Consider the following 27,179-nt stretch of genomic DNA (forward strand, 5'->3'; position numbering starts at 1 on the left):
TCAATAACTCAGATGACACAGCCGCCGCTGGCGCTGCCAGTAAAACCCAGCTAGCAGTGCTGCTTTCATTCGCTCTTTGAGCTGGGTGATAGTGACGGGAGCAGCTGGGCGGGTCCGGGGGCGGGTCCGAGGGCGGGGCCATAGGCGCGCGGCGAGCAATGCGTGCGCGCTGGTAGGCCGGCCTCGGCGTGACGGGCCGGTGCTCGCGCCCAGCCCCGCCCCACTCGGCCTTAGCTCCGCCCCTTCGTCCCTCACCCGGTGCAGCCCCTCGCGGCGCTGGCGCAGAGATGGCGGAGGCCGTGGAGCGCACTGACGAGATGGTCCGAGAGTACCTACTCTTCCGCGGCTTCACGCACACTCTGCGGCAGCTGGACGCCGAGATCAAGGCGGATAAGGAGAAGGGCTTCCGGGTGAGGGGCCTGCGAGCGCGGCGCGGGCAGAGGCGGCCCCGAGGGAGCCAGGAGCTGGCTCTCCCCCAGCACTGCCCTCCGGGGCGGGAGCGGCGCTGTCACCGCGCCAGGGGATCATTGACATCAGCGCGTCCGGCACTCGCTTGACAGATGAGGAACTGAGGCCCTGAGAGGGGACATGTCTTGTCTGAAGTTGCCAGCGAGTCAGGAGCATCGCCGAGGCTGGAGCCCAGGTGCCCTGACTCCTGGTCCAGGGCTCTGTTCTCCACCCCAGTCTCCCAGCAGGTGCTGGCCAGTCATTAGCTGGATGGCGATGAGGTTTGAGGAGCTATGGTTGAGTAGACGTTTGGGTTTGGGGAACAGAAATATTCTAAAGTCGGCTTCCAGTGGCATTGGGAGCAAAGGGGTCTGCAGCCCATGTTGAGCTAGGTATTTGAAATGGCTTTGTCAGTGACCCATTGGCAGTTTTGCTTCACCTTTGAGGAAGACCTTGTACATTTGAAAACATAACTTTGCTCAGACATGCTTTTCTGTTGAGTTCTTGGAAGTTATATGTGTGTGATTTGTGTGTATGTCTGCTGGCTTCAGTTGGTGTTGGCAGGTGAGTTGAGAGAGGCAGTGAGCTAGCAGCAGAACACCGGAGGGGAGTTAGGAGACCTGGGTTCTTGTCTTGCCAAAGTTAGTGGCTACTTGGTGGTGGCTAAAGCAAATCACTTCAGCTCTCTGAGCCTCAGTGTCCTGATCTGTAAAATGGGGGGGGGGGTTAGAATGGTATCAGTATTCAAAACCTGTTCCATCTTGTGTCCTCCGATCTGAGTGCTCCACACAAGGAGGGGACCCGTTTTGGCTGACACTCTGAGCAGCTGCCAGGGCTTTAGTGGTGCTTAGAGGACTTGAAGGAGACAGTGCCTCTAACATAAGCCTTGGAATCCTGGAATGGAGGAGGCGCATGGATATTGTCTCACTCCCTCTTTTTTGCTTTTTGAAATCTTAGGTCACTAAGACCAGAGAGTTGAAGTGACATTGCCAAGGTGGTTGAATAAATTAGCGCCAGGTCCAGGCCCTGGACTCTGTCTGGTTCCTGGACCAGAGTGCTTTTACACCTGAAATTTCCATGCTTGCCAAAGGGTAGAAATGCATATCTAACATTAAGAAAAAAACCTTGAAACCTACTATGTTACAGTGTTTTAAAAATTTTATAGATTGCTAACTTAAAGAAAAAAAAAATGGAAGCATCCAGAAGCTGCAGCAAGAGGAAAAAAGCTATTAACTCTGTGGCGCGAAGAGAGACTTCCCTTTTCCATCACATCTTTCTCTCCCCAGGTGGACAAGATTGTGGACCAGCTGCAGCAATTAATGCAGGTGTATGACCTGGCTGCTCTTCGGGATTATTGGAACTACCTGGAGCGGCGGCTCTTCAGCCGCTTGGAGGACGTGTACAGACCCACCATCAACAAGCTGAAAACCAGCCTGTTCCGCTTTTATCTCGTCTACACAATCCAGGTGTTTCTGGTTCAGGGATCTCTTGGTGGAGAAAATCCTTTAATCCAGAAATAGATTTTCTTTTAATGCCTAGGGACAGGTCTTCTCTGTTACTCTGGGAAAGGGTGGAACAGTCAGTGCAAATTATTTTTGACTGTTTTCCAATTTTTTTTTTTCCATTCTCATCTGTAGATCATCTGACTTATCTTCCTCATTCCTATTTCTCCTCTTGTCTTAAGCACATTAGCCTGGGTTGTGTTTTGAAGAATATAAGTAGCTGGGTTAAAGTTTGAGTAAAAAGGTTATGACTGACTTGAGGGTTGGGGGGTAGTAAATCACTTAGATTATTTGAAAATCAACTAGGAATTAAGTTTTAGGGTGGCATTTATCACTAGAGCTTTAAACAAGCTTCTTTGAAGTTATAAGGAACTTGAGAAAAGAGTGATGATTTCTTTTATACAGAGTTCATAGATCGTGTTTGACGACTTGCTCAGCAGGCCAGTATTCAAAGGCTGCCTGTCGTGTGGTGGTGAAGAGTCTCACCTCTGGCCTTCTGTCTCTCTCCTTTCTTTGCCGCCTCCTCCGTGTCTTGGCAGACAAACAGAAGTGACAAGGCTCAGGAGTTCTTTGCAAAGCAGGCCTCGGAGCTCCAGAACCAGGCTGAGTGGAAGGATTGGTTTGTCCTGCCCTTCCTGCCATCTCCGGACACCAACCCCACCTTTGCCACCTACTTTTCGCGCCAGTGGGCCGACACCTTCATCGTGTCCCTGCACAACTTCCTGAGTGTCCTGTTTCAGTGCATGCATATCCTCTCAGTGGCCGGGGGGCTGGCAGCCCAGCCGGAGGCCAACCGACCGCGAGATCAGCGGCTGCTGCCCTTAATGCAGTCATTTCTTCTACAAAACGCCCAAAGATCATCGTCGTGTTGTCACGTGACGGGGCTGGGCAGACTGTGGTTATTTTGATATGGGAGGGTGGGAGTTGTAATTCTTAGTTCTGCTGCTGAATAGTTGACATGGGTGGGTGGGGAGACTGTCCTCGCAGTAGGGGGATAGGAGCCCTCAAGTAGGGCGGGGCCTCTCTCAGCAAGCACAGCGAAACTGGCCGGCCTCGAGAGCACCCTCTCTGCGCATGCTCCATCCGTCCCCTGGATTTCACTGGACTTTGTTGGGGTTCGGTAGCGGGTGAAAACACTTCTAGGGCTGGAACATCCTTCCTGTGTTAGTGTCTGGGTCACTGTCTTCACAGTGACCTCAGAGTCCCTCAACTTGTCAGAGGACAGGGCAGCTTTAAGAATATGTGGAGAGATTTAGGATAGAGAGAGGACATAAATAATTTCCAAGCCTACCTTATGTACCCTTTTATCGTGGAAAGCGGGGACCTCCTTGCTCACTTGTGCTCTCTGGCAGGAACTCCCCAGGAGGAGAAGGGGGTCTGGTTCGAATGGGGCTGCATGGTGAGTCACTGATAAGCTGGGCGTTGTGGAGGCCCACCCACCATCACCTTTTGGTCTCTGGAAAGACCATCTTCTGGTGGAGGTAGGAAGGGAGCGTCTCCTTTTGTGCTGGGGTGATTGTGAATTACCCAGGTTGGCCCTTTTTCTCCCCCTGCTGCCGCTCTTCATCCTGAGGGCTTTCAGACAAAACTCACAAGGGGCCCAGCCCAGAGGTGGCCAGGGCTTGACCCCGTGGGCCCTCCAGGGAAGCTCGTTGTCCAACCAAGGCCCTGCGGCATAGTGCTCTTCCGGACTGAAGCCATATGAGGTGGTTGGGAAAGACTGACACTTGGACCTCATGTGGATTCTCCTAGGTGGCTCCTAGTCTGCAGAAAGCTTGCTTCTCAGCCTGAACCTTTGCCAGGGAGAGGCTCACCCTGAGGAGGGGAAAGGCGAGCAGCCAGTCCTTGCACGCAGCTGGTAGAGCAGCTGGGCATGTGTCCACAGATCCGCTGGCCACTGGGCTGGCTTTTCACTGAATGTCGCTAAAGCTTAGACTGAGTGTGAAGCCCGCAAGATAAACTCTTTGCTGCTGGCATTTGGGAGAAAGCATCAGGTTTGGATGGATGTCCTCTGTGGGCTAGCCAGGCAGGCTGCCAGGTGTCCGTGAGTCTGTCTGAACGAAATCAGGCCAGACCCAAGGTCAAGGGAGGGACTGTTCTTAAAGCTGTGAGGAGGAGCCCACAGCACAGTCTGTACCCCGTGTCACATGCAAGGGTGTGGCTGCGGTGTCTAGAGTGTCTGGAATGGCTTTTAATCGTTTTGCAGGCAGGCTTATTCTTTTTCTTTTAAAACATGTTTATTGAATTGTGTTATCTTATTGCAGAGTTTGTGATAGAATATATATTTTAATTGGCAATTTCCCCCCCAGCTTTGTTGGAATATAATTGACAATTAAACATTGTGTATATATATGTATATAAAGTGTAAAACTTGAGGATTTGGTGTATTACACATTGTGTCATGACCACTGCAGTCAAGTTGATTAAAAGGCAGGCTTATTCTTTAACTCGATACACCGGTTCCTGTGATCCTGAACTTTGATGCGGAGTGCCAGAGGACCAACCAGGTTCAAGAAGAGAATGAAGTTCTGCGCCAGAAGGTTTGTTCTGAATGTCACTTGCTCCTTGGGAAGCACTTCTGCTTTTCATGTGTGAAATTAGGCAGTGGCTGTGGAGGGTGAGTCAGAAGAGACAGCACTGGTCTCAGGTGGTGGTGAGTCACCAGAAAGGCAGTGTTGGGAGCTGTGACAAACCTTTGAAAACCAGAGGCAAGGCTGATGTTTTCAGTCATAGCATGAGCAATGTAGTAACAGTTGTGAACTTTTAAGAGGAAAACGACTCTGCATGGATGTCTCCTTGCAGCTAACCTGCTTGTATACCTCCACTTCCCATTCCCAGGCCTGTTCCACTCATCCCCACATCTGTCTTGTTTACAGCCCAGATGTTATTTAATTGTTCCCAGGTCTTTCTGCTTTGGTAAAAGAACAGCTCCTGGGGCAGCTCACATTGGCCTTTCCATTTGCCTGAGCATTTCTCTAACCTTGAAATTGATGCACCATCAGAAAAGGGAGGATTTTTTAGAAAAAGGAAGCTTATAAGCTGTTTCGGTTTTGGGGTTTAATGTTCTTAGGTTTGGGCCTGTGTGTATAATTATCTTCAGGCAAAAAGTAAAAAATGCTGACCTTCATTAAAAAAATTTTTTTTTCCACCTGAGTTCCAAAGTCTGGTTTTGTAGATGCCCAAGAGGGAAAGCAGGAGTGGGTGGAGCTAGTTTTCTCAGTGAATTCAGGAAGGAGCAAGTCAAATGATAAAAGGGAAGCAAGTCAAATGATAAAAAGAAAAAAGAAGTCGGTTCCGTATTATCTAACGGTCTTTAGTTTTCTCACCTCCTTGTCGTCAAGTCACAGCAGGCTCACCTATCTTTCCTGCCTGCGGAGAGTGAGATGGGCTCCCCGAGGCTGAGGGCGAGTGGTCTTTGAGTCAGTGTGGTTGGGTTTTGGATGTGATGTGTCTGATCTTCCCCAGGGGAGGGAAGGCTAGCTGAGATCCCTGTCTCACTCACCCCCACCTCTATGTAGCTGTTTGCACTGCAAGCCGAAATCCACCGACTGAAGAAAGAGGAGCAACAGCCAGAGGAGGAAGAGGCCTTGGTCCAGCACAAATTGCCTCCTTATGTCTCCAACATGGACCGCCTGGGGGACTCGGAACTGTGAGTGTGTGCCGTGCCCCTCCTCGCTCTGTCCCCAGCGTTCTCCCTTCCTCCTGGTGACGCCTCCGAATTGCCAGGAACCTCCTGGGCGCCCACTAGTCTGAGTTTTCTGTGTCTCTGGGCCTGACCAGAGGCAGGGGAACTACAGGCTCTGCCAGGGGCTCGCACATCCAGGTGTGTGCAGCCTGGGTTAATACACGCAGCCGTTGTGGTGAAGCCCTGGGAAGTCTCTGTGCTCTGAAAGGAGCACCTCGTGGATGTCAAGATTGCCAATGCATTTCTCCATAGAAGCATGCTCTTGTCTCAGGGTTCGGAGTGGTAGGCAGGTTGGGAGAGAGGTATTTGAGCAGCCTTAAAAAACAGCCATTGAAAGCCAAAGACCCAGATAATGATGATGATAATAGCAGTAGAAGAGACTGCAGGCACCTCCGGTCCCAGGATCAGTGATTGGTGAGTCAGGATGCAAACCCAAGTAGTCAGATTCCAGACCTACCTGTGGCCCAGTCCTGCAGCAGATAAAACTGCTCTGGTTTCTGAGCTAGTGCCTGCTGAGGGAAGTAAAGTGCAAGCCAAAAATCGAACTTAAAAACTTTCAGTAGCTATCTTAAAAAAGGTAAATTTTAATGATATTTATTATTTAGCCCAGGCTTCCCTAGTGGCTCAGATGGTAAAGAATCTGCCTGCAATGTAGGAGAACCCAGGTTTGATCCCTGGGTCAGGAAGTTCCCCTGGAGAAGGGAAAGGCAACCCACTCCAGTCTTCTTGCTTGGAGATTTCCTTGGACAGAGGAGCCTGGCAGGCTACAGTCTGTGAGGTCTGACACTCGTGTCAGCAGAGTCTGACACTACTGAGCGACTAACACTTTCAGTTTTATATAGCCCAAGTCTTTCAAAGTATCATTTCAACGAGTAATGAATATAAAGTATTCATGAGCTATTTAACAACTCTTTTTCATGCTAAATCCGGAATTCCAATGTGGATTTTATGCCTGCAGCACTTCTCCGTTTGGACTGACCAAATCTCAGGTGGTCAACACCACACGTGGCCAGTGGGCAGTAGACGGCTCTGCTCTGAGCTTTGCCACGCATCAGAGCCACAGCCTTCCCCATTGTGCCAGGTGGGCTGCGAGCTCCCCTTGTGAAAGAAGAACACCAAGCGGCAGGCCGCCTTAAAGCCCAGACGTGCAGGGCTGGCCACGGCTCTGGTTGCTGGCAGCATCCGTAGCCCGCATGGTGCATGCCCCGGGCTCCCCCAGGCCCCTGTCCAGCGCCGTGACCTTGTGCTGTGTCTGCTTGTCCAGGGCCATGGTGTGCAGCCAGAGGAACGCCTCCCTCTCCCAGTCGCCACGCGTGGGCTTCCTGTCCTCACTGCTGCCTCAGAGTAAGAAGAGCCCCTCAAGGTTGTCGCCTGCCCAGGGCCCCCCTCAGACTCAGAGCTCGGCCAAGAAGGAGTCCTTCGGCAGCCAGGTGGGTGCAGGTCCTGCCTTTCTAACTCTCGCCAGGAGGCCTCCGACACCCCACTTATCACCCACATGGAGACTTGCCCGCCCTCCCTTTGGACCTGCAGGTGGGAGGGTGGATGGTGACAGGAGGAAGTGTGCTCTGAGGGGTCCCTTCCCCTTTCTCATCAGTTTCCTCTAACTCATCTGTGCTTATGGCTAAAATTTGGTTATTCAAGCATGAATTCAAACGATTCTGGACTTTAAAAATTTTTGGTGATAGGAAGTAGTGTGTAGATAAAGAGTAAAGTTCTAAATCAGTGTGGTATTTCTTTTACTACAAGTTCTTATTTCCTGATGCTACAAAGGATTTTTACTATTTTTTTTTCTTTCATAAAAGCTTGCAAGAGAATTTCTTTTATGCCAGCATATGTCCAAAACTGACTAGTTTTCCGAGTGGAGATGGTCAGAATTCATTGCTTTCAGAAATGCTGGCCAGAGTGAAGCTTTAACAGATCCAGAGTTATGCTTTATTGCTTGGGTAGGGACTGTTTCCCTCTCGAGAATTTTATTACTTGCAGATACAGTAAGTTGTCATCATCTCTGCCTTCCTTTCCTGCTGCCCTTGGCCTGAGAACAGTGGCAGGTGACATGCAGCATGGGGCTGCTGGGGACACGGGTCTGTCCACGCTGCCACTGGGATGCCAGGGCCTTAAGCACGGCACTTGGATTTCATACTGTTCCTCAAGTGCAGATGGTGAGCAGGACATGGGGGAAGAAAAAGCATGGGCTTCGGACTCAGGCAACTGTACCTTGTTTAGCATCCTTGCTCACATCTCCCCACCCACTTGGCATGGGAATAGATAAGAGCATTTACTCCCTATGGGGAGAGGTATTTGAGTTGAAATGAGAGCCCTCGGTGTATACAGTGCCTGGCAGATTATGAGCTCACAATACATTGTAGTTGTTGTAGCTGGGAATTTTAGCCTGTATTAGATGATGTATGGAGTGCTACATCCCTTGAAATGTACACGAAATGATGAAATTCATCATTAACTTGAAAGAAGGTCTTTGTGCTTCGGCCTGTGGCCATATCTTTACTTGTTCAGGCGCTAAACTGAGAGTGAAATGGGATTGGAAATGTTTGTGAGGTTCCTATTCAGGAGACGAAGGTAAGAATGTGTAATTTGCAGCAAACGTTCCTTATTTTACCTTTAAAATATATTCAAACGAAGCTTCTGGCATGTTAACAGAGCAAAGGTCGCACTCTTTCCGTTTCCTGGATAGAGACGATAAATGTTCTCAATCCGAAAAATCCAGTGGTTGGCTCACTTGTTTTTTTTAATGATATATTTGATTCAGCAGTGATGTTTCAGCTCTAAAAATAACTAGTATATTTGAGATTCAAGAAAATCATAGAATTTAGAGTTGGAGGAAGTTTAAAGGTCATCTGGACCACGCTCCTATTGGCTAGGAGGGTGGGCCAGATGACCTTTAATTTGATTGATTGCCTCTTGTGGTAGGGAGCTCACTGCTTGTGTTGTGGGGGGTGGGGGGGTGTTGGCCTGTTTGAAAGTTGTTAGTTGAAGCCTCTGTGATTTTCACTCACAGATCGTAGCTTTGCCTTCAAGCTGCATAGAATAAGGCTTCTTTCTGTCTTTTCCATGCTAAACACTATGTTCCTTCCTTCCTTTCTGCCCAGCTATTTACCCATGTGGTGTGATTTCTAGACTCCTCACCATCCTGGTTCCCTTCTTTTGGCGGGGACATTTTAATTTTTTAACTCCCCTATACGGTTGATGGCCAAATTCGAGTTTACAATTCAGGATGCTCTCTTACCAATACCAAATCCTGTTAGTTATATGATCATCTCCTGTGATTTTAATGATATATTTCTTTTAACTCAATAGAAAATGACATTGTTTTTCTTTAAAATAAGCCTGGGTCAGGAAGATCCCCTGGAGAAGGAAATGACAACCCGCTCCAGTACTTTTGCCTGGAAAACCCCTTGCACAGAGGAGCCTGGCGGACTACAGTCCATTGGGTGGCAAAAGAGTCGGATATGATATAGTGACGAAACAACAGTTGTAAGCTTCAGTCGTATCAGCATTTTGCCCACTGTGATCGGCCCCTGTAACTGTTGTTGTTAGCACTGAAAAGTTCCCTACGTTACAGACGTAAAGTCTACAGTGATACATTCTCTGTGCATTCACTGTGAATCTGGAGACAAAATTTTAGAAGTAGCTGTGAAACCATAGTTCTCAAGCTCTTCTGGGCTCTCTATTATAGAAACCCCCTCAGGCACCTCCTCAGCAGGCTCCCCAACTTCAGTGCTACCCCATCCTCCCCTCCAGTTACAGTTTCACTCCTTCCACACCCGCTTAGTTACCTTGTGACTACGAGGGGGCGTTATGGTTATTACAGAGATAACCTCTAATTGACGGTAATGTAAGAAAGCAAAGCATCCACAGACTTGTGTATTTGTAACGCTTATGAGTATCAAATTATCCTCTAGCTCCCATGACATCAGCAGAAAGAATGCTTCCCCTGGGGCTGTTTCCATGGATCTCAGCAGGATGGGGAAAGGGGAGTCCTCCTCCCCATCTTTCATTCTATAATTTCTCTGTTACTTGGGCCTGTCTTCTGGGTGGCTTTTTTTTTTTTTTGCCTCAGGTGAGGCCAAATTACTGGAACTTATTTTCTGTTCCATTTGGACGATTGCCTGGTAAGTCTGTTCAGGCCACTGAAAATGGATTTAGATCCTTCTCTAGCGTGAGAGGCAAGAAGGTCGGATGATAAAGCAGGATAAAGGTACCTCTCTTAAACTGTAGGAGACAGGTAGATTATGATAGACTGGGACAATATAATTTGGACTGTTGGAATGTTACATGAATCCAGTAGTGAAGATTTTTATGAAGTTTGCTCTTAAAACAAAATAAAACTTTGAATTACTGGGTGTGTCCCAGTGAACATTTACTGAAGTCATATGCCTTTGTAGGTGGACACAGGTTTACTTTACCTACTTATTTAGGCGTTTGGTGGATAGCTGCATTCATCAGCTTTTAGTGTGCTATTGTTTTTTGTTAATGTTTCCCCTTCTTTTGTATGGGGATTCCCTTGTGGCTCAGCTGATGTATCTTAGATACAGTTTAAAGAGAAGCTCTAAGTAGGATCTGCTAGGTCACGTTTAGGTCTATAGCTCTCTTGGTATAAATTACTCTATCGTTATAAAGATGGTTTTTCTTATTTATATGTTAACACTTGTTTGAGTCTTCATTTTGGAGTACTTTCCAGCCTGTAATACACTGGACAGCTTCCTTGCCATCTTAACTCAAGAAGGAAGCATTGCTTTTGTTCTCCTTAATGTTGTGATATACTTGCTGGGAAAGTGTTACAAGTGCCTTTTGTGTCAGCTGGAGGAATTTGAAGTCTATCTTAAGCCCCTCTATTCCATCCATTTGGGCCAATTGAATTGGGCACTCAACACCACCTGTTCAGAGAAGGCAATGGCACCCCAATCCAGTACTCTTGCCTGAAAAATCCCACGAACGGAGGAGCCTGGTGGGCTATAGTCCATGGGGTCGCGACTGAGCGACTTCACTTTCACTTTGCACTTTCATGCATTGGAGAAGGAAATGGCAGCCTACTCCAGTGTTCTTGCCTGGAGAATCCCAGGGACGGGGGAGCCTGGTGGGCTGCCGTCTCTGGGGTCGCACTGAGTCGGACACGACTGAAGCGACTTAGCAGCAGCAGCAGCAGCACCACCACCTGTTAGAGGAAAAAACCCTGTTTATGAGGTGTAGCAGGTGAGTAAGGACAGACAAGCATTCCACCAAGTGCCTGTGCCTGTTCTGCAGCCTTCTCCACCTTTGGCCCCAAAGTGCGGTACCCCTGTAGTCTGTGTACTTTCCTGGGGCATGCCTGCAGTAGTGAATGGATACTTTTCCCTTTTCTTCTCAAGTATCCAGTATAAAGGTTTCTTGGTCAGGCTGATAAGTCTGAATCATAGTTGTGCCAGGCTAGTTTGAGACTTCCTTGCTTGCCAGGATCCCACTATTTTGGAAAACAGCTGTCAACCCAGGAAGCTGATCTTCCTCCTCTCAGCACGGTTTTTGTAGCTAGCTGTGGGGTTCTCATTGGCACCTTTGTGGTCCAGAAAGCATGGCCTTTACTGCCAGCTCTTCTCTCTTTTCTATCAGAATGGTAGAGCCTTTGGAGATGTGTTTTGGAATTCATTTCTAATTTTATTTAATGAGTCCTGTTTTTTTTTTCTTGGTAAATCAAGCTAAAGGTTTGTCTATTTTGTTTGACTTTCAAAAAAACTAGCTCCTGGTTTCAATGTTCATTTTCTATTGACTCTTTTTTTTTTTTTTTAAAGATTTACTTATTTATTTTTATTTTTGGTTTTGTTGGGCTTCATTGCTGCACATGGGCTTTCTCTAGTTGCAGAGAGCGGGGGCTTCTCTTCTTTTGGGGCCTGGGCTCTTGGCCTGTGGGCTTCGGTCACTGGGGCTCACGGGCTCTACAGCGCAGGCTCAGTAGTTGTGACGCACAGGGTTAGTTGCTTCACGGCCTGTGGGAATTTCCTGGACCCGGGATCGAATCCATGTCCCCTGTATTGGCAGGCAGATTCTTAACCACTAGACCACCAGGGAAGCCCGCTATTGACTTGTTACTCTATTCCTTTGTTTTCCTTTCTGATCATTGTTATTTCCTTCCTTCTATTAACTTTGGGCTTTGTGTATTCTTCTTTTTCTAGTTTCTTGAGGTGTCCAGTTAAGTTGTTTACTTGAACTCCTCCTTTCTTCTTAATGTAGGTGTTTATTATTAGCAACTTCCCTTTTAGAATCAGTCTTGCATAGGTTTTGGTATATTGTGTTTCCATTTTTACTTGTCTCAAGATGTTTTTTGATTTATCTTTTGGTTTCTTCTGTGACTCATTGGTTGTTCAGGAGTATGTTGTTCAGTCTCCATATATTTATGAACTTTTTAGTTTTATTCTTATAATTGACTTCTAGTTTCATCCATTGTGATGCTTGCTAAGACTTTAATCTCCTTACCTTTATTAAGGCTTACATTTATTAACATATGATCTATTCTAGAGAATGTTACATGTGTGCGTGAGGGTGGAATGTTCTGTAAATGTTTATTAAGTTTACTGAGTCTAATGTGCAGTTTAAGGCCAGTGTGTCTCTAGTGATTTTCTGTCTGGATGACCTCTTCCTTGAAAGTAGGCTACTGAAGTCCTCTACTATTATTGTATTGCTGCCTATTTCTCCCTTCAGGTCAGTTAATATTTGCTTGATGTATGAGGTGCTCTGATGTCAGGTGCATAAATATTTGCAAATATTATGTCCTCTTGTTGAAACGACCCTTTTATCATAAAATGGCCTTCTTTGTCTCTTATTTCAGCCTTTGGCCTAAAGTCTCTTGGCTGGTATAGTATAGCCTATAGGGGTTTTCCAGGGGGCACAGTGGTAAAGAAATCTGCCTACCAATGCAGGAGAGGCAGGAGACACAGGTTTGATCCCTGGCTTGGGAAGATCTCCAGAAGGAGGAAATCACAACCCACTGCAGAATTCTTGCCTGGAAAATTCCGTGGACAGAGGGGCCTGGCAGGCTGCAGTCCATACGGTCGTAAAGAGGTAGACATGACTCAGCAACTGAGCACGTTATAGCCTCCCCTGTGAAGTTCCTTAGTCTGAGCAGTTTGCCTTCTGGATCAGTCAGGAGGAATAAATAGATTTGTGTAATGAAGGTTGGCACCCTTGGATCACCTACTAGGGAGTGAACCACCCTCTACTCCACCGCCCACCCTGGGACCATGTGAGGGAACATGGTTAACTCAGGACCACGTGTTACTTTTGGGAAGGTAAGAGAAGTCATCTTCCACTTTCTAAGATGATGGGACCTGTCCAGTGCTCCTTGGACGCTTCTCCAGAACGGCCAGAAGCGCCAAGAGCGGGGCCTCTCTTGGTTGTTACCTGGAGTCCGGGATTGTGGCATTCCTTCTTCCCTTTTCTGTTCAGCGTCACTTCTTTCATGTGCTTCCATCATGGTTTTGCTTTCTTCAGGTTTTTCCAAGCGTGGGGCCACTCTCAGATCTGGGTGTGACTTACAGTTCTGTTGAGTTCTCCCTGCGTAGAGCGAGTAATTTAACCTCTCTACACAACTGCTCCCCATCTTAAAATAATGCCTCATCTTTAAGGGAGTGTTTGTAAGATTCTTCGCATGGTACCTTACATATGATAAATGCTCAGTGAGTAATATAGATTGACATTATTGTTGTTGATTTTCTTCTTAGTTTATTTTTTTAAAATATCTTGACTAAGAAACTTACTGTTCCCCAAATAAGCCAGAATTCAGAGATCAGCCACTCTAGAGAAACTATCCGTGACAAACACAAGTACCTGGAGGTATAATAAACACCTCCAGGTACCACTGGAGGTCGCTTCAGTCAGAAAAACAAAAATAACCAATCCTGTGTATGTCAGCCACAGTTAGGCTCCAGCTAAAATAATAGCCTTTAAAATTTCCTTTCTTAACTGTTCATATGACCTCAGGGTCCCAGGGAATCTGTGTCAATCATTTAAAGTTGTTTGGTGTTAACATAAAATATAACAAGCAGAAGAACTGAAAGGCCACGTGTAGACTTCGGTTGAATTTATTCTCTTTACTTATGACTTGTGTACAAATGATTTGTGAGTATGTTGGTCTCAAACTGAGTGGCTATTGGTATCTATATCCCGTTGCTAAGAGTGTTAAAAAAAAAGGAGAGGGGGTAGGAGTATGACTGTCACAATTTGTGGGAATAAGATTAGAAAAAGAGAACCCAGCCAGATCATCTGGAAAGGTGATGCGGTGGCAGCTCCCTTTTAAAAAGCTCTAAATTAGAAATCTTCAGTCTCTGTGGGAGTGGGGTGGGGATTATATACTCAGTTGTGTCCAACTCTTTGTGGCCCCATAACTGCAGCTCGCCAGACTCCTCTGTCCACGGGATTCTCCAGGCAAGAATGCTAGAGTGGGTTGCCATGCCCTCCTCCAGGGCGTCTTCCTGACCCAGGGATCGGACCCATGTGTCTCTTGTATTGACAGGCAGCTTCTTCCCTAGTGCCACTTGGGAAGCCCCAGTTAGTTGCTCAGTTGTGTCTGACTCTCTGCGATCCCATGGACTGGAATTCTCCAGGCAAGAATACTGGAGTGGGTAGCCATTCCCTTCTCCAGGGGATTTTCCTGACCTAAGGCTCGAACCTGAGCCTCCTGAATTGCAGGCAGATTCTTTACTGTCTGAGTCACCAGGAAAGCCTGGGGTGGGAATTAACTGAGTTCATTTGCTATAACGTTGGTTGACCTTATCTCTTGTTGCTATGAAAAGGAGCCAGAAGATGCCAGTTTCTCTCTTGTCCAGTTTATTCTGCCCCAAAGTCCTTGAGTTTCCAACTATTTCTGTTAAAAGACTTTCTGGTTGCCCAGTAATCATTTCCAAATACCTCAATATTTGTTAACATTGACTTGCTTAGTCATGCATTTGGCCCAAAACAAGAGAGGGTATTGTGTGTCTTTTTCCCTGTAGAGGGGTGATTCTATTTTGCATACTTTTTTTTTCTCTCTATTGCCCAAACACATTGTTGCTTTTAAATATAACACCAGAGTAGGGCCTGATCTGCCTCATAATCATTTCTTCGCTAAGTGCTAACTAAACTAAATAAAGTTACCTGTTGCGGTTTAGATCAGGAGGATATGCATGTATCTACCTCCAGGCAGTTGATGTGGCAGGCAGAGAAGTGCTGAGGAGTTCTCCTTTCAGGATGGGGGAGTGGAGAACAGGAAGGAGGAGGTGCAGACTGCTGGTGTTTTGCCCTTGACCTTGCTCATGGGCTGAGATAATAACATGTTTGTTTGTTTTTTTTAATATTTGTTTATTTGGATTTGACTGTGCTGGGTCTTTGTTGCTGCCTGGGCTGTTCTGTAGTTGCAGAGAACAGGGGCTTCTCATTGTGGTGGGTTCTCTGGTTGTGGAGCATGGGCTCTAAAGCGTGCGGGCTTCAGTCCTGGCAGCTCCTGGGCTCTAGAGCGCAGGCTCAATAGCTGTGGCACACGGGCTTAGTTGCTCCCCGGCATGTGGGGTCTTCCCGGACAAGGGATCGAACCTGGTTCCCCTGCATTGGCAGGTGGATTCTTTCCCACTGTAACAGCAGGGAAGCCCGAGATAGTAACACTCAGCATGGACAGGGAGGAGCCTTACTCAGGACTGAAGGCAGAGTCCCTTCCTTGGCTCCTGCTCCCCTCCTTGCCCGGGCCCACACGAGAAAACACATTTCACAGCCTGGTGTCTTGTCCACCAGACCACCAAGGGCAGGGAGCCAGCCGGCGCACCCAAGGACGGGAAGAGCCTCTTCGGCGGGCTGGCGCCTGGGGAGTCCAGCTGGTCGCAGCACCGGCAGCGGCGTCTGCAGGACCACGGCAAGGAACGGAAGGAGCTCCTCTCCATGACTCTGCAGGTGCAGCTTGGCCTCAGTCTCACGAACGCCCGCGGGGACAACCCACAGACCCTCCTCCCTGGTGGAGAGCCGTGGGATATGGCAGCGGGCAGGGGTGGTGCAGGGCCTGCTCTTACCTCTCTTGATTTTTTTTGCTGTGCGTTGTGTGGTTTTGCCTAACTGGCTTTAACTGCTTGCACTTTGGTGGTTTTATTCCAGAATAATCTGGCTTTCCAGTGATCCCTTTTCCTGGTGTAGTGTTGCCCTAAGCAGGGGCCATAAAATGCTGGCCTCTGAAGATGTTCCCAGAAGACGAGCTCTGTGAACAGTTGGTGTGGGAGCCCTTGTGTGCTCTGTCCTTCCCCGGGTTTAACTGTGCCTGTTGGTGTGCTCATGTCACGGGTGCTTGGAGCCGGGGGGAGGGTCCCCTTGGTGTAACCCAGCATCGCCCAGCCTTGCTCAGTCACGGGCCTTTTCTCCTGCACTCCTTGCTGGAGTCGCTGTCCTGAGTGCCACGTGCCCACAGGGCAGCCGTGCGGTGGCCCCAGCCCTTGCCAGGCTGGGTTCAGAGACTCTTCTCACCAGTGAATGTGGGTTAGGGCTTTCCCTTCTTGGTGGTGTAAGCTGCTGCTGCTTCAGTGAAAAACTCGGGATTGAAGGCAAAGCCCCAAGGGATTTACTGCCTTAAGTCACCTTGTTGACCGTTTATCTCCTAATCCAGGCTACTTGCCTGTTTTAAAGGCATATTAGGGGTTAGCAGCCCTGAACTTGTTCGGTCCGATGGCATAGAGCCTTATGGCTCGCATCTCAGATCCTTCTGGACTGTAGGATTAAAGGTGCACCAGAGCTCAGCCACTCCCGAGGGCACCTCTGAGCTCCAAGGTCTCTGTTCCTCTGTTCTTTTATTTTGTTATATTTTATTTTTTCTGTAAAAGTGCTGTTTGGTCCCTGAGGAGTGCTTCCAGGAATCTCCAGAACCAGGGGGGTGGTAGAGAGCACCCTGGCTGATGCTCCATAGCATCACGGTTATGCCTGGATGAGCAGGTGGTAATCGTGGTGGCCAGCGGCCAGTGCCCACAGGAGGCAGAGACGGGCAGCAGCAGCCCCCTGGGTGGCAGAGTGTGTGGGTGCCATTTGGTGCCCTGCCTTGCTCTGGCTTAGCTGCTGTCCTTAGGCCTAGCCCATCACCCCAGTCTCTTGGCTCCCCTTCCCAGGAGGAGGTGCTGGTGGGCAGCCAGGCTTACCTCGGATGCACCTGGCTTCCCATCGGCGTCCCCCCCTGGGGCCAGCTCTTGATCCTAGGCAAGGTTACTTAATTTCAGCTTTCAGTCTGTTTCCACAGCTGTAAAATGGGGTTAATAACAGGATCGCAGGTGGTTGAGGGAGCACCACATGAGACAGTGGGTCGTGTTCGCAGTGCCTGGCGCGCAGGGGGCACTCCCTGCCTCACTGATTCTTGTTAGCGTTGGCCTGGTCTGTCAGGGTTGTGCATGTCCTGGGTCTCATCAGCTGGGGCCGGGAGCCCGTGGCCCACACTTCCCTCCTCATGGTCTCTAGGAAGGGGCTGCCGGTGAAGCGGGCTCTTGGAGTTCAGAGCTCTTTCTTTTAGACCCCATGACCACCAAGATCCTCCCCCGAGGGCTGTGGCCTGGCGTCCTAGACACCCCCAGCCTGTCCCCAGACATGGGGAGTGGCTGGGCCCAGCGCCGACCCCTCACCGCTGACTTGTGCCCGCTTTGCCTGACGCAGTGTGCGGAGAAGAAGCCTGAAGCTGGTGGCCCAGAGGCAGAGCCCTGCCCAGAGCCCCATGTGGAGGCGCTGGAGACGCTGACGCGGGTGCCCACGGCAGGCCCTGAGGGTGGGGGCGTCCGCCCCGAGCAGCCGTTCCTCGTGCTGGGCCAGGAGGAGTACGGGGAGCACCACTCTTCCATCATGCACTGCAGGTGGGTGCTGGCCGCTGGGGCAGGGCCTTGGGGGAAAAGGGGCGGGCTCTCCGGGAAGCCTGCGGTCTTGGGCTGTGCGTGTGAAGGCGTGGCAAGCAGGACGATGAGGGATAACAGAGATGCAGGTGGTGGGATGGCCCCAAGGGACCGTGAACTGTCAGAGAAGGGCTGGACAGCTGCCACTGGGGCTGTTGTTGGTCAAGTCACCTCCTCCACTCCTCACGATCCTGGAGAGTAACGTCCAGAGGGTAGGTGATGCCCACTGGGCCCAGCACATAATGGATGCTTTATGAGTAGTTCTCAGACGGATGAATGAATGAATATTTCTAGTAGTCCACACCCATTCTTGGAGCGTGGGCATCTCTCAGCAGGAGAGTCAGAAAAGGCCAGTCCTCTGGGCCTGGGCTGATGAGGGTGGCAGACTCAGGCGGGGATGCTAATGGCATGCCTTTTTGTCTCATCTCAGGGTGGACTGCTCGGGGAGAAGGGTCGCCAGCTTGGATGTGGACGGGGTCATCAAAGTGTGGTCCTTCAACCCCATCATGCAGACCAAGGCGTCCTCTATCTCCAAGTCACCACTGCTCTCTTTAGAATGGGCCACCAAGCGGGACAGGCTGGTGAGTGGTCTTGCCCATGGCTGGACCTGCGGTCTTAAGTGAGGACCTCCCAGGGTTCTCCCCTGCTGCTCCAGCACCACGAGCTTGGTTGGGACCCCAGGCTGAGCCCCTCTGCTCTCTTCTCACTGTGCACTTGAGGACCGCACCTCCAGGACAAGGATGGCCTCCAAGGCAAGGATGGCCTCCTCTATTTTTCCTAGAGGCCTTTATAGGCCCAGAGCTAGAGCTGTCCCTGGGACATGCAAATGGGGCTGTCACCCAGACCTGTGACCAGCTGAGGCCTCTGCCCATGGAGGTGGTAGTGGGCCAGGAGCCAGCAGGCAGGACCCGGGTGGCTGGCGTTGAAACTGGAAGACGGGGGTTGGAGGGCAGAGGGTCTCCTTTCCAGCTCTACCTGTGGTGATACCTACCTCCCATTCCACAGATTCCTTCAAGGTCAGCTGTACTGTCTAATTTTTAAATGAGGTCCATTTTAGCCGGTTTCCCCTGTACTACCTGGAGGAGTGGAGTTGGGTCACCCTCCACCTCACAGGGGTGGGCCTCGCCCTCCTGTGAGCCTGCCTGAGCAGGCCTGACCCTAAGCTGTCCCTCTTCTTCCAGCTGTTGCTGGGCAGCGGTGTGGGGACAGTGCGCCTCTACGACACGGAAGCCAAGAAGAACCTCTGTGAAATCAACATCAATGATGATATGCCCAGGTGAGCCAGACGCCGCTCCAACCAGTCACTGTGCTTGGTGGGCCGGCCTTGGCCTTGGCCTTGGCTGAGTCTCTGAGCCCAGCTCCCCCTTCCTTTGTGGGTGGGCAGAGTGCTGAGCTGGCCCCCCCGCCGATACCCACTGTGTGTTGCAGGATCTTGTCTCTCGCGTGCAGCCCTAGTGGAGCCTCTTTCGTCTGCTCGGCTGCAGCTTCAAGCCTCACTGCCCACGTGGACGTGTTGGCACCAGACATCGGCAGCAGGGGCACCAACCAGGTTCCGGGCAGGCTGCTGCTCTGGGACACGAAGACCATGAAGCAGCAGGTGGGAGTTTCCCATGGTGCCCCGGGGCTAGGCACCCTCCCGGGGCGGGGAGCACACAGGGTGCGCTGCCCACTGTTTCTTTGGTCTCTTCCCTCTTTGCTTTGGGCTCCTCACATTTTGATTTGTGAGATTTCAGAGCATGTTGAAACGTAGTAATACTCCAGTGGGGCAGATTGCTGGCAACTGAAGTCATTCGGAAGGTGCAACAAACTTAGAATTCACACACAGCCTTCTAGTGGGCCCTTTTGGCTTATTGAAAAATTTAAACATTTTTTTTAATATTTAAAACTTTTTTTTTTTTTTTAGTAGTTTTGAAAATGAAAGTTGCTCAGTCATGTCCAACTCTTTGGGACCCCATGGGCAGTCCATGGAATTCTCTAGGCCAGAATACTGGAGTGGGTAACCTTTCCCTTCTCCAGGGGATCTTCCCAACCCAGGGATCCTCCTGCATTGCAGGTGGATTCTTTACCAGCTGAGCCACAAGGGAAGCCCAAAAGCCTGTAGCACCCAGTAACCCCGGGCAGTCTCCCATTCAAGTACCAACCAGCTGTGACCTTGCTTAGCTTCCGAGATCAGACAAGACTGGGTGCGTTCAGGGTGGTGTGGCCACAGAAAGGGTGGTATGAGTTGTTTTAGGCTCACAGTAAAATGGAGAGGAAGTTTCAAGGATGTCCCCATGCACCCTGTCCCCACACGTGCCCAGCCTCCCCTGCTATCAGTTTCCCTCACCGGAGCAGCACACGCGTTACACTCGATGCACCTACACGGACACATTGGAATCACCCCGGGCCCACAGTTGACATCAAGGTTCGGTCTTAGTGTTGTGTGTTCTGTGGGCTTGGACAGATGGGTGATGACATGCGTCCTTCTGCCCCATTCCATCCAGCAGACATCTGTGCATCTGTCCTCTGGCATCTCATAGGCGTTCTACCTTATCCCACCCAGTCTGATCAGGTCCTTTTTAATCTTGTTATTTCCGCCTGCAATACAGGAGACCCTGGATCGATTCCTGGGTTGGGAAGATCCCCTGGAGGAGGGCATAGCAACTCACTCCAGTGTTCTTGCCTAGAGAATCCCCATGGACAGAGGAGCCTGGAGGGCTACAGTCCATGGGGTCGCAAAGAGTCAGACACGGCTGAGTGACTAAACACATTTTCTGCTGAGGGCTTTTCTCAGGAGTTTTAATTTTGTGTTTACTTGTTATTTTCCAATTTTTCATTGAATATTCAATACATAGAAGAGAATATTGAAATCACAGGTGTTTGGAATAAAGAGAAAAGAGCCTGCCTACTGTCACGGTTTAACAATGGAACACTACTGATCCTTTTTACGCTCTGGTGTGTCATTCCTCAATCTTGGTCTCCTTCCTTTCAGACAGAACCTGTCTTGGAATTGGTTTCTTATTGTCTTACATTTTAAATGTGGTTTATCCTTTTTATAGCTGCAGTTCTCCCTGGATCCGGAGCCCATTGCCATCAACTGCACGGCCTTCAATCACAATGGGAACCTGCTGGTCACGGGGGCGGCTGACGGCGTCATCCGGCTGTTTGGTAAGCGAGTGTGCTCACGGCAATCCTGGTCCCCTCGTCCATCGACCCAGGGAAGAGAGTTGGGTTTTTGCCAGCTGGACTAGAGGCTACTGTGAAACCCCAGTTCAAGATTCTCCTAAGAGAACTTAACTTTGGTCAGCGTCTGCTTCAGGATCCCCCTAATTACCTTGGTCCTGATCTGAGTCAGTGGACATGGGAGGGGATGGAGCTTAGCAGTCCTTCAGTCCTGAGCTCTTGGATCTGAGTCCTCACAGCCCAGGTGAGATCCAGGAGTCCTGTCCTCTTGGTCTGGCCACTTCACTGTCCCTGTGAGGGCAGTAGGAGGGTAGGCTTCAGAGTCATCAGCATGCTCTTTAAAGCTCCTCGCGCAGGCCTCCCCTAGGAGACCGGAGCCAGCGCGTCTGCAAAGGCACCGCTAGGGGCTGTATCTTTAACTGATCTCCAGGGCGCCCCGGTGGGAAGGACTTCTGTGTCCTCCTAGACTTACAGGCTCCACCGCAGGATTCCTGAACCTCACCTTTGACCAGTGAGAGAAGCCTTCATTTAAGACAGGTTAACAGAATACTAGGCACGGTGGAGGAGAGAACCAGTGAACTGAAGCACCTGTGCTGGCTCTTCACGGCGGCCAGCTCTGTGACTCCCGTTGGGTGGCGGGGGCCCCCTGCCTCCAGCACGGCCCCTGCCCTGCAGGCACAGGGAGGGTGAGGTGCCTCCGCCTGCGGGCAGGTGCCTCCGCAGGGCCCGGGCGGGAACCCTAGCGGCATCTTGTTGCCTCAGACATGCAGCAGCATGAGTGTGCTATGAGCTGGAAGGCCCACTGCGGGGAGGTCTACTCCGTGGAGTTCAGCTACGATGAGAACACTGTGTACAGCGTCGGCGAGGACGGGAAGGTGAGTGGGCGCGGGCTTTGGTCAGCAAGCTCCCTTCCTCTGGCTCTGTAGGCGTCTGGGATTCTAGAGGGCCCCCTAATAGCACAATGGACTGAGTTCAGTCCTGACCGTACCGTTTACCAGCTCGGTGACCTGGGGCCTCTCTCCACCCACTTTTGTCTTCTGTAAAACAGAGAAGAAAATAGTAACCGGTCTCATAGGATCTTAGTGAGGTCTACATGAGTTCAGTGGGAGTCGACTGTCATGAAAGGGGAGGACCCACATCCTTTCTCCTGGTTGTAGCAGAAAGGATGCATCTCCCTGACCCACCCTGCTCGTGGGTCCCAGTGCAGCCATGGTGTACTTGAGTGAGCTTGGTCACTGGGTGATCACAGCATGGGTGGGCAGAACTTGCTAGGCCGTGGGGCCTGGAGACAGCTGCGCCCAGAGCCAAGAAACATAAAAAGGGAGCTGGGGAAGAAGGTAAAAATAAGTGCCCCCTTTTAGAGCCTCCTTGGAAGAATTCGTTGGGATCCCTGGGAAGGGTGCTGGGGCAGGCAGAGCTGGGATAAGGACTTACTTTTGTGTGTCCCCTCCTGGGCCTTTTGGATTGTCCACCTCTGGATTCTGTCCACTGCTCTTATCCAGTGAAGACAGTCGTTACAAAATGGATTCTTCACTTGAAAACTCTCGAGCAAGTCTTTTTAAATCAGAGCTTGACTTGCTGTTCATCTGAATTGAGTTCTGAGTCAGGAGGAGGTCACAGCAGGCAGCCTGGCCCTGAAGCAGGCTGAAGGGTGTTTGTATTGCAGTCCCCGAGCTCAGCTTGTGTTCCACCGCCTGTGTTCCATCGGCTGAGCTGCTGAGAAACCGGAACTGCATTTGGAATTTAAGAAAAACCTAGCTGGGTTCTAACCCTATGAATAATATTAACACCAACAGTAGTAATAACAATCACTGGAGCATTGTGCCAGTTCGAGCGATGGGAGTCCAGGCTGGTGCCTACACTCTTCTGCTCCTGGAGTCAGGCCAGAGAGAAAGTTCCGACCTGGACGTGATGTGTCTGACTCTTTCTAGATTTTCTTTCCTTCAAAACAAAAAAAATGCTTACATTGTGTCGGGAGGCATGGGGACTGGATGGTCATCTCCCTACCCTTCCTGGGGCCTGTGGACCCCCTCCATTTCCTGGAGGCCGCCTCACTACTCCCTGCACACCCCCCCCCCACCAGGCCCTGCGCCCTGCGCCCTGGCCACCCCACTGAGAGCCCTGTGCTTGTGCTTTTGGGCTGTAGTTCATCCAGTGGAACATCCACAAGAGCGGCCTGAAGGTGTCCGAGTACGGCCTGCCCACCGACGCCACGGGCCCCTTTGTGCTGTCCGGTTACAGCGGCTACAAGCAGGTCCAGGTGCCTCGGGGCCGACTCTTCGCTTTCGACTCGGAGGGCAATTACATGCTGACGTGTTCTGCCACGGGGGGCGTCATCTACAAGGTACCTGGGGGCCCGGTGGGTGGCAGGGAGGTTCCTCGCTAGAGGCCTGGGCGTGGTTGAGTTCGAGCCCCGTCCCTGTCTCTGTCCCCGCCGGGTGGCCATGGAGACGCCTCTGGCCTGGGATGGACAGCAGCTGGGCCTCCCGGCTGCAGGCTGGCTCGGGGGAAACTGTGGGGACGGGAACGAGGTGGCCTGCCTCTCTGCTCACCCGTCCCTGTCCCTTGATGAGCCTGCCCCTTTCTGCCTGCCTCCGTGGGAATAATAACAACTATAGAACATCGAGAACGAGAGAGAAGGGCTGGGTGTTGGTCTGGGTGAGTGTCCAGGTGGTCTGTTCCAGTTACTCTAATCTGGCGTAGATTTATTGTTTGATGAGACGTCCTGTGGGTCAAGGACATTACAAGCCACGGCTGGGACAGAAATTCAGGGGTGTCGTGTGTCACATGGCAAGTAAGCTGTCCACTCTGTTTTGTCCCTCAGTCGATCTGCTTGTCTTAACCCTCTCATCGCAGCGTCTTTGGTTCTTATACCTTGTTCGTGTATATAATTGAGTGAAATTCTAAACCTCTCCATCTGGACTCGTCTTACCAAGTAGACAGGGGGATGAGGCTTTGTGTTGTGGCCTGAGCGCGTAGTTCCAGTTCCACGTGAATGCGGTGGCGCTTTGTCTGCAGGCAGAAGGCGTCATGGAGTGGGATGCTCTCTCCCGGGGGCTCACCGTCCATGGGCAGCTGTACCCTGGGGGGAAGCAGTGGGTGGGTGTGGCCTTGGCACAGGCAGTGTACACCAGAGACAGTGTGGCCCCTCTCCTGGTGCTCACACTTAAGTGAGAAAGAGACACAAGCATCAGCGGGGAGGACACAGAGCTGAGGGCTCAGAGGGGAGGAAGCCGGGTGGGGAATGAGGCCTTGGGGAGGACTGGGAAGAGGGCGCTCGGCTGTGGAGTCATGGGCCTTTGGAGGAGAGGAGGAGGAGGAAGGCGGGCCTTGGCATCCCACGGGGCAGCAGGGAGGGAGGGGGGTGGGGGAGGGGCTGCAGAAGTGGGAAGTCGGGAGCCTTCTTGACCTTAAGAGTGGCGCCAGGGGCCCTGGGTCTACTCCCAACAGGGCTCCTCTTCTCTACAGATGATGACTCGGGTGGCTCTTGCCCTCCCCTTAGAAATTAATTCCATAGTTTGTGTTTACTTATTTGTTCATTTCAATGGATATTTTAATAGAAATCTTTTTTGAGCTTTACTGAGCTACAGTTGATAAGTCACTCAATAAACTATATGTTTAAGGTATACAATGTGATGCCGTCATATAAAGTTCCATAAGATCTTGTAATTGCTATTGGGAGCCACTGTAAAGAGCTTTCTGTTTAAAGCCTAATTTTATTTCATCATTTAAAGGCTTGGTTGAGTCCCGGGTGGGCTCTCCTGTTGCTCTCTGCATGACTGTGTGTGTGTGTGTACATGACTGTGTGTGTGTGTACATGACAGTGTGTGTGTACATGACTCTGTGTGTGTGTTCATGACTGTGTGTGTGTACATGACAGTGTGTGTACATGACTGTGTGTGTGTGTACATGACAGTGTGTGTGTGTACATGACTGTGTGTGTGTGTGTATACATGACTGTGTGTGTGTGTACATGACTGTGTGTGTGTGTACATGACAGTGTGTGTGTGTACATGACAGTGTGTGTGTGTACATGACTGTGTGTGTGTGTACATGACTGTGTGTGTGTGTACATGACAGTGTGTGTGTGTACATGACTGTGTGTGTGTGTACATGACTGTGTGTGTGTGTACATGACTGTGTGTGTGTGTACATGACTCTGTGTGTGTGTGTACATGACTCTGTGTGTGTACATGACTGTGTGTGTGTGTACATGACTCTGTGTGTGTGTACATGACAGTGTGTGTGTGTACATGACTGTGTGTGTGTATACATGACTGTGTGTGTGTGTGTACATGACTCTGTGTGTGTACATGACTGTGTGTGTGTGTACATGACTGTGTGTGTGTACATGACTGTGTGTGTGTGTACATGACAGTGTGTGTGTATACATGACTGTGTGTGTGTGTACATGACTCTGTGTGTGTGTGTACATGACTCTGTGTGTGTACATGACTGTGTGTGTGTGTACATGACTCTGTGTGTGTGTACATGACAGTGTGTGTGTGTACATGACTGTGTGTGTGTATACATGACTGTGTGTGTGTGTGTACATGACTCTGTGTGTGTGTACATGACTGTGTGTGTGTGTACATGACTGTGTGTGTGTGTACATGACTGTGTGTGTGTGTTCATGACTGTGTGTGTACTGCTTTATTTTTGATCCTGTAGGCTTTGTCACTTGTCCTGATCAGTTCAGATCAGTTTGCAGTCAGACTTGCTCTTTAACCAATAATGAGTTGAAAGCTTTCCCCCCCATATCCTTTAAAAGTGTCAGTTCAGTCGTGTCCGACTTTTTGCGATCCCATGGACAGCAGCACGCCAGGCTTCCCTGTCCATCATCAACTCCCGGAGCTTGCTCAAACTCACGTCCATTGTGTCGGTGATGCCACCCAACCATCTCATCCTCTGTCGTCCCCTTCTCCTCCTGCCCTCAGTCTTTCCCAGCATCAGGGTCTTTTCAGACACACACAGAAGTTTAAAGGTGGCAGAGAGAACTCTGTCTCTTAGAGTATGTTAGGGACTTATTTTCCCCTGTGGTTGAAGGAGTAGCTGTAGTCAGGAAATTGAAGGTATTGCTGGTCCAAGTGGCAAACCTGAGACTTTCTGGCCGGAGGGACACGTGTGCCTGGGCACGTCCTGGGTTTGGGGTGGCAGCCCCCGGGCCCAAGGCAGTTTGGCCCCCGGAAGTGGATAAACTGCATGTGTTTGTGAGCACTGCCTGATGATGTTGCCTCCTGTCCCCTTGCAGCTGGGCGGGGACGACAAGGTTCTGGAGAGCTGCCTGAGCCTGGGCGGCCACCGCGCCCCTGTGGTCACCGTGGACTGGAGCACAGCCATGGACTGTGGGACCTGCCTCACTGCCTCCATGGACGGCAAGATCAAGCTGACCACCCTCCTGGCCCATAAAGTCTGACGGGACCCGCCCCAAGGGTCACCCACAGAAGCAGTATTATCCTAGCATGCGAGCGGAGAAGACAGGAGAAGAGGAAGCGCCCCTCGCGGCCCCCTGCTGGCTGGGCAGTCTTCAGGGAGAGGTTGCCTGGAGCGCTTGGGCACTGTCCAGAGACCCGCTGGAACGAGAGCCACGTGCAGTGGTGGCACATGCTCCCCAGACGTGGGCTCGCTGGGTCTGCCAGGAGCGGGCTCCAGATGGCAGGGGAAAGCTCAGGAAGGAGAAGCATCGTGTGGCTGCTCTGTTGGCCCAGAAGAGATTGGAAGTATTTTGTATATATTTGCTCAGTTTTCTTTTTTAAAAAAAGAATGCTCTTGTGGTCACCTGGCCTCTCTTTCTGGAACGCGTGTGTACAGCAGTGTGTCTGCCTTCACCTTTTGCCCTGGTGAAGGTCATGGCGAGCCCAGGTCCTGTGCCCTGGCTCTGACCTCACCAGCCTCGGGGCTGATCTTTATCAGACGGTTGCTCTTGCTTCGCCATAGAAGTAGAACATCTCTCTCCGGTTCCATTGGCCAGCCAAGGCAGAAGGCGTCATGGAGCCCTTTGGTCTCTGGGCTCGTGTCAGGGAGGCTATGGGCTTCCCTTGTGGCTCAGCTGGTAAAGAATCCACCTGCAATGTGGGAGACCTGGGTTCGATCCCTGGGTTGGGAAGTTCCCCTGGGGAAGGGAAAGGCTACGCACTCCAGTATTCTGACCCAGAGAATTCCATGGACTGTATAGACCACAGGGTCTCAAGTAGTCAGATACAACGGAGCGACTTTCAAGGAGGCTATAGTGCCTCTTCTTTTCCCAGAGAGTTGGCAGCTTTCGTTCCAGAAGCTTCTCGGCACAAGGGCAGAATCTGAGGTGTCTGCCTCTTCCATCCGAGTGGCCGCGGTTTCCCGGGACATGTCAAGGGGGCTCCTCCTGTTTTGTCAACTTTGCATGCTGAAGTTTGAACAGAGCCAGCCACTGGCGCCCTCTGCTGGTGAGTGGCCAGAGGACAGGAGTAAGTCGGCCAAGTGCTGGCTGGGAAGCCAGGGTTCTTGCCTTCTGGCTGTGTCCACAGCCTGGCCCTCTGCTTCCTG

At 50.7% G+C, this 27,179-nt stretch overlaps 1 protein-coding gene across 1 annotated transcript; it reads left to right on the top strand.

Moving 5' to 3' along the window:
- On the top strand, positions 249–26,435 carry WDR91 (WD repeat domain 91). Its single transcript, XM_018046896.1, has 15 exons — positions 249–410; positions 1,734–1,913; positions 2,489–2,696; positions 4,407–4,489; positions 5,468–5,598; positions 6,899–7,064; positions 15,382–15,537; positions 17,266–17,459; positions 17,926–18,076; positions 18,677–18,771; positions 18,924–19,092; positions 20,534–20,642; positions 21,420–21,532; positions 22,804–23,001; positions 25,909–26,435. Exons 1-15 carry the CDS (start codon positions 288–290, stop codon positions 26,071–26,073), a joined length of 2,241 nt encoding a protein of 746 aa, XP_017902385.1. The 5' UTR covers positions 249–287; the 3' UTR covers positions 26,074–26,435.

Source organism: Capra hircus, chromosome 4, assembly GCF_001704415.2.
Source record: "Capra hircus breed San Clemente chromosome 4, ASM170441v1, whole genome shotgun sequence".
NCBI classification, from domain to species: Eukaryota; Metazoa; Chordata; class Mammalia; order Artiodactyla; family Bovidae; genus Capra; species Capra hircus.

What these genes read in the sequence shown, in the direction of transcription:
- WDR91 (XM_018046896.1), top strand. Translation starts at nt 288, where the DNA reads ATGGCGGAGGCCGTGGAGCGCACTGACGAGATGGTCCGAGAGTACCTA. An exon ending in ATAAGGAGAAGGGCTTCCGG is followed by an intron (nt 411 to 1,733) that starts GTGAGGGGCCTG and finishes TTCTCTCCCCAG; the next exon opens with GTGGACAAGATTGTGGACCA. An exon ending in CGAAGACCATGAAGCAGCAG is followed by an intron (nt 19,093 to 20,533) that starts GTGGGAGTTTCC and finishes TCCTTTTTATAG; the next exon opens with CTGCAGTTCTCCCTGGATCC.